The sequence below is a fragment of the Poecilia reticulata genome, linkage group LG12, assembly GCF_000633615.1.
Source record: "Poecilia reticulata strain Guanapo linkage group LG12, Guppy_female_1.0+MT, whole genome shotgun sequence".
Taxonomy (NCBI): Eukaryota; Metazoa; Chordata; class Actinopteri; order Cyprinodontiformes; family Poeciliidae; genus Poecilia; species Poecilia reticulata.
This window is the reverse complement of record NC_024342.1, coordinates 4,843,955-4,850,469: the sequence shown is the minus strand read 5'-3', so window position 1 is coordinate 4,850,469 and position 6,515 is coordinate 4,843,955. Positions and strand designations below refer to the sequence as shown.

The window sequence follows — 6,515 nt, the reverse complement described above, 5'->3', positions numbered from 1 at the left end:
AACTTTACTACCTTGAGTCTAAACTTTTAAGGTTTGTTCTTTCTTTATTTGAGGTAGAGAAGACTAAAAGTCTTTTTGCTAAACTAAAAACCTGGAATTTCTTTAGCAAAATTACAATTTTTAATCAAGTTTATTTCAGTGTTTGTAACTAACTGCATTTCAAACAAAAACCATATACCGACAAAATAAGTTACATTTGCAATTCAAAAATCTTTTTTGCATGTTAAAAATAAATGACCCTGTGATTAATTACACAGTAATTAACTAATAGAAATCAGCACTTCAAATTTCCAGTGCTAATTTCTATAAAATTTGATTTCATTTTAGATAAAAGCAATTTAAAATTTTAATTTAAGATTTAAAGATATTTGCAAGTTTACTTTGTAAAACGGGGCGGGGGGTTCTTGCCTGATTTTTTTTCTTTTCTTTGACTTTGAACTCAGTTTGTTCACAAATACATCTCAGAAAATAACAACCAGCTAATCATGTCTGCCTTTAAGCTCAGCCAATCAAACGTGTTTGAGCCTCTGCCAGATTCCAACAAATCTTTTTTGGACTCTTGAAACGTTTCCCTGTTAAGACCATAATCATGACTAACAAGTCAAATTCTCCTGGTGGCTCTATATGACTTTGGGCCGGCTCAGGTAGACGGAGATCTTTGATTTGGGGTTATAACCCACAGGTCAACAGCTGCCCTCTAAAAAAATTCCACCATTTCAAGAAAAGTTTACTAACCTGCACTCCTAAAGTGTGTTGCTCGTGATCGTTTTCCTTACCTTTCCTCCACTGTGATGAGTCCAGCGATGCGGTCTTCCTCAGCTTCTTCCTGGCAGTCAGCAGCTGGCTGCTGTCAAAGAATCGCGGGGAAAACGGAGCCAGCGGCAGCGAGATGCTTTCAGACTCGCACTTTTGCGTCTTGGTCGGGCTGCTCGCTTGGCTCTCGACGGGAGGAAGCGATTGAGGAGGCGGGGGAGGAGGCAGAGGGGGAGGCGGAGGCGGCGGAGGGGGAGGCGCGGCAGGCGGCCCCACCGAGAGCAGAGACGGAGGCGACGAGAGCGGAGGCAGCGAGAGGAAAGGAGGCGCCGCTTCCACGCTTTGGAGGCCGACGGAGGGCAGCGAGGCGCCTTCGCAGCTGAAGACGTCAGCCGGGGGCGGAGCAGAGAGCTCTGGGAGGTCGGAGATGGAGTCGGTCTGGACGCTGACCGCCTGGGTGCTGGGCTGCTGCCCCGCCCGCCTCCGGCCGGGAGCCTGGGCGAGGCGCAGGCGACTGGACCGGAGGGTCACCTGACCCGGATAACGCTGCGTCAGAGACGGGAAAACATCAGTCAGAGGCTTCACTCACCTCTACAGGACACAACCATGGAAATATTCCAAAGGGCCAGTATTATGCGTTTTACATCCACATAATGCTATTTTACAGCATAACCAAGTAAATATATTAACTTCAGTTGATATAAAAATGCTACATATATGAAATATAACTTAAAAGAAACTTGACTTTCTAATTCAACGCCTTGAAACTGGGCCTCCGTCTCTTTAAAAACTCACTCATTTTGAATCTCTTCACATCATCGCTCCTCTGTTAACCCTTTAGCAACGGTTTTTACTAGTGAGGAGGAGCTGCACCTCAAAGGCGGAGCTAGGTCCACCCAGGCGTTCTGCACAGCTGAAGGGTTGCCACGGGAGATTAAAGGATTTCTCAAGCATGCATGAACCAATCAAATCAACACTCCAGGTGTTTTTGATGAGGGAGTTACAACATGATGTGAAACTCAAGAAAGACAATTTTACATAATTCTCATGTCTAATGCAGCTATTACAATAGAAAGAGCTTCACAGCAGAGCCTGGCGGAGATGAGCAATAACGACGGTGAAATCCTCACCTGTTTGAGGCTCCGCAGCCTGTCCAGAGTCCTCTGCCTTTCCTGACTCACAGTTACATTTCTCTTTGCTTCATCATCTTCTGCAGTTTCTCCTCCCTTTAAAAAAAAAAAAAGAAGAAAAAAAACAACAAAAAAAGCAGGGTTTAGATCCACCTGTCTGGTTTAAATGGCAATAAGCTGGATTTATTTAATAGTTATGCAATATTTTGCAAAAATATAATTACCACTTCAAATTTCTTATAGACGGTCACAATGGCAGAAAATGTGATGCTCTGGCCAAATGGGAAGTTAAGTTTTATGTTCAGGCCTGAATGGAAACCGATGCATTGTGTCGAAAACGGACGCTGCAGCTCAATATGGACTTGGAATTATATCGCAATATTTTGTGGTATTGCTGAGATAATGATGACTTAACTAAATATTTAATACTTAATTTTTAGGGAACTGAATAGCTGTGACTGAAGGCCACAGCACTCAAAGCCCCACAGACACAAATGTGGCCCCAGAAGACATTCCCAGTTGGAACAGGGTTCAAGACGCTACTCGCTTCAGGAAGTGTGACTTAAACTGCCAACAACTGCTTTCAATCATATTTTTGAATTTACTGATATTTATTTATGCTCTAGTTGAACAGTGGAGAAAATGGCAAAAATAACATTTCTGATCATACGGTCAACTATGTAAATTAACATTTATTGCGACGATAAATCAGAATTCTTATAAGACATTTCTCGTGATAAATGATACAATAAATGAAGACACCATTACAGCAGAGAAACATTGTGTGAGATGCTTTTGAAAGCTGACATTCAAAAAAACAACAAGAGTGTCTAGAGATCCACATGCACTTCAAACAGCCTTTAATTGACCTGCAGCTTTAATTTCAGCAGAAGGATCACAAACCATGGATGCGCGCTGCATCTTTCTCTGGTTTTGGTTTGTTTCCTGAATGGTGGAACAGGTGGCAGCGCTGACGCCTTGCAGCAAGAAGGTCATCGGTTCAAATCCCAGTTTTAAAAAAAACCCCGCCACATAGCGAATGCTAATGCGTTGCTGCAGCAACGGGCAGCAAAACGACTGGATCTGACGCAGTACCTGCAGAGAGCTGAAGTCGACGTCGTTTCCGTGGCGCTGCTGGATTTTCTGGTTGTGATTGAAGATACAGATTTCCTAATGAAGAAAAAACAATACAATCGACACAGAGAGGTGTAACAGACAAAGCTTTAAATAGCTAGAAACACCCGGCGGCATTTGAAGGAGCAGGCAGATCGGACCTTCTTGTTTTTGAGGTAGACTTTCTTGGCAGTGATGCGGCCCCTCCGGGCCTCCAGTTGCCGCGTCCTCTGCTGGAGGACGCACAGTTCTTCGTCTCTGAGGGGTGACGGAGGGGATGCGGGCTCCTCCTCGCCCTTCATGGCGTCTGGGCTCTCGAAGGCGTCGTAGTAGACCACCTCATCCTGTTGCTCTGGGAGAAGAACCAGCAGAGGTTTTAGTTTGACGAATAAACGGCTTTGTTGGAGACAGATCAGGTGAACATCAAGAGAACACGAGGAAATAACAATCAGCAAGAGCCTTTGAGTTTTAACAAGAATGTATCTAAATTATCTTGTAAGATTAAGGAGTGATGTTCCCAAACTGTACCACATTTTCACTAAAATGTATTACAGCAGTCGTGATTAAAATGTTTGATAAAGTGAGTTAGAACAAAAACAGGCACTTCATTTTAATTTAAAGGGACATTTTTATGTGTTTTCCACCTGTCATTATTATGTGTCATTTCATAGCACAATCAAGTTACTATGTTATCTTCAGTCGTTATAAAAATGCTGCGTATATCAAATATGGCTCAAAATTAATTTGACTCTGTTTTTCTATGTAGCATCTTGAATTTGCTCCTCTGTCTCTTAAAAACTTCAGCTATTTATGAAAAGAATTAAAGGGTGCTTTATGAAACTCCACCTTGAGGATTGCTCCTCTATTAACCCCTTAATAGGGTCAGGATTATTTAAACTAAAATTTCTGACACTCATGCAACAAACTGGAAAAAAATAAAATAAATAAGCGTCATAGGAACACAAAAAAGTTTTTTTTAGGGACAGGATACAACATTTTTAGAAGGTTTTTTATTCCCTAGCTTAATTGTGAACATGCGTCACTTATACGACTGGATCTGACAGAAACGGCGCCACGCAGACGCTCACCCATCATCTGCCTGCGCAGACTCTGCAGCTGCGCGGTCAGCAGCAGCTCCTCGCAGCGCAGCACCTCGGCCTGAATGTCGTACAGCTGCAGCTGCAGCTCATAGTACAGCGCCTCCAGCTGGTCCAGACGCATCATTGCATCCTCCCCACCCTGCAGACTCTGCATCTGGAAAAAGCACAGGCTCAGCGTTACGTCACGCCCTTAACTGGCCTCCAAGGACACAGACATGCAGACAGGCTGGTTTTCCCAAAAAACATAAAACATAATCCGACTGCGCTTTTTGTTTCTGATGCGAGTCGGACGGAGTGGAAACCGAAGCGGATTCCTGTTTGGTAGCGTTCGACTCCTGAGATGAGACGCAGAGCGCAGCTTTGCATGAAAAACAAACGTTTGACCCGATTGTCATTCCCAGTGAGTCATTTCCACTGTTGTACAGCAGGATGTTGCTCCCTCCATCACGGGATGCCAGAGCCATGAGATCATTGCTCCAAGTCCGTTATCTTGCTTATTTTCCCTCCATCTCTTGACGCACAAGTCTCGTTTATGGAAAAGCACCAACCTATTAAAGTAAAAACACTTTGCCTGCATTAACTTTTCTTTTTCTTCATCGCGTTGCTCCGCTTTACCTCTTCCTTCAAGCCGTGCTTCTTCTGTTCCAGGCAGATTTCCTTGGCCCTCATGAGCTGCAGGGTTTCCTTGGAAACGGCGTACTGCAGCCGCTCCATGCGCTCGATTGCCGTGGCCCACGCCGACTTTCCGAACTTCCTCTGGTCGGCGCGCATCCGCTCATACAGAGCTGCAGGAGGGAACACAGCATTGGTGAAAACAGGAGCCAGTTGAATTTAACTGATGCATTGGCACATTTTAGTTGTACTCCAGTTTAAAAGATACTTTGATCAAATATTAATAAAAATCCCTTTTGTATGTAAAGCAAGAAAAAATAAAAACCCAACTTACTCCATAAAGAATGTTATTTTTACATCTTTAAATTTTGTGCATGTGCACAACGCTGCCATGGTAGAACAATTCTGTTAACAAAATGAAACCTGGAGATGTCTGTATTATTTAGAGCCCCTGCAAAGGGAAAAGTAACTCGGAGAAACCGTTGAAGAAAAACTCAAAACCACTTGTATTCTTCTTTTTTCCTCACTCCTTGTGTCAGCTATGCTACACGCAGACTTGTTGTCATAGCAACTGACTAACAACAGCTCCACTAAAGTATCAGTATTTAGCACCAAAAAACAAGCACACATTTCCCACACAAAGAACAGAACATTCAGTCGGTTACATTTCTGTGTCTACAGGCTCGATGTTTATTAAAAAGCGATCGTCTGGTTGGTTAGCTAATCTAAACACCTGCACTACTATTAAACTGTGAGAGAGTTGGTGTGTGGTTCACCTTTGCATTTACTTTTTTTTTTTTTGCTGGACCGAAACGCACAGATTTCTGCAGCACATCTACATATTACAGTTGTCAAAGTGAAGCTAGCATTAACTGACCTACCTCAATCTGTCTCTCTGTTTTTTTAATTAAAACTATTCATCGTTTTTTTTCTTTCATATATCACGCATACATTTAAGATTCAGCACATCGTGTTGACAACTTTACAGCTAAAACCAGTGGTTGTCATCGTCAGCAAGCGTTATGCCCTCCGGTTGGACGATGGAGCGAAGGCTCTAGCGCACGTCACGCTGCAAAGCATCTATAAACGACCTACATACACTCAAATGTTAAAACGCCAAAGTAAATGGAGCGTCTGACATTTTCCCACGGATGGAGGAAATGCCTCTCGTCTCCGTTTACCTTTCTGAGCTCGGGTTGTGGTTTCAAAGAACTTCACAGTCAGGTCTTGAATGGCGAGCACGGCAGCCTGAGCCTTCTTCTGCCACTCCTCATCCTCTTTCCTCAGGCTCTCCACGCGGCGAGGGCCGAGACGTTCCGTCTCCAGGCAGATCTGACGAGAGAGAGAGAGAGAAGCAGAGCAGGTTCAACACACAAAGTTCTGACAGCTGAACTGGAATATTAGCAAAACAAAATCTCAACCACCTCTCTTTCATCCCCATCACATTGTGTACAGTAGAGTAAACTTTGACGTATTTTATCGGGACAGACTAACGCAACATGGCACGTAATTGTTAAGCCGAGGACAACGATAAATATGATTGGTTCATTTGAATTTGTTTTAATTTAAACAAACTGGCGTTTTGTAGGATGGACGCTGTGTTGGGAGTAACGTGCAGTTTTAGTTTTCTTTGCCTAGCCTTTATGACGCCACCAATTTGTCCACTAATGTCCTCTAATAAACATCTGGGGCCTTCACAGAGAAGTTCAAAGGGTGTGAATATTGTGACAAGGCACAATTTTTCCTTCCACAGCCTCACAACATCTAGTAAAAAAACCCACTAAGGGTTCTGTAATACTCTCAGCCC

At 43.5% G+C, this 6,515-nt stretch overlaps 1 protein-coding gene across 1 annotated transcript in view; it reads right to left on the bottom strand.

Annotated features, from left to right (window-relative positions):
• jmy (junction mediating and regulatory protein, p53 cofactor) overlaps positions 1-6,515 on the bottom strand; it is a 28,513-nt gene that overhangs the window by 4,392 nt on the left and 17,606 nt on the right. The window contains exons 3-9 of the mRNA XM_008423425.2: positions 5,890-6,040; positions 4,712-4,881; positions 4,085-4,250; positions 3,158-3,348; positions 2,979-3,053; positions 1,884-1,979; positions 777-1,299 (exon numbers count right to left, since the gene is read on the bottom strand). Coding sequence (XP_008421647.1) covers positions 777-1,299; positions 1,884-1,979; positions 2,979-3,053; positions 3,158-3,348; positions 4,085-4,250; positions 4,712-4,881; positions 5,890-6,040 — 1,372 coding nt within the window. The remainder of the gene's footprint in view (positions 1-776; positions 1,300-1,883; positions 1,980-2,978; positions 3,054-3,157; positions 3,349-4,084; positions 4,251-4,711; positions 4,882-5,889; positions 6,041-6,515) is intronic.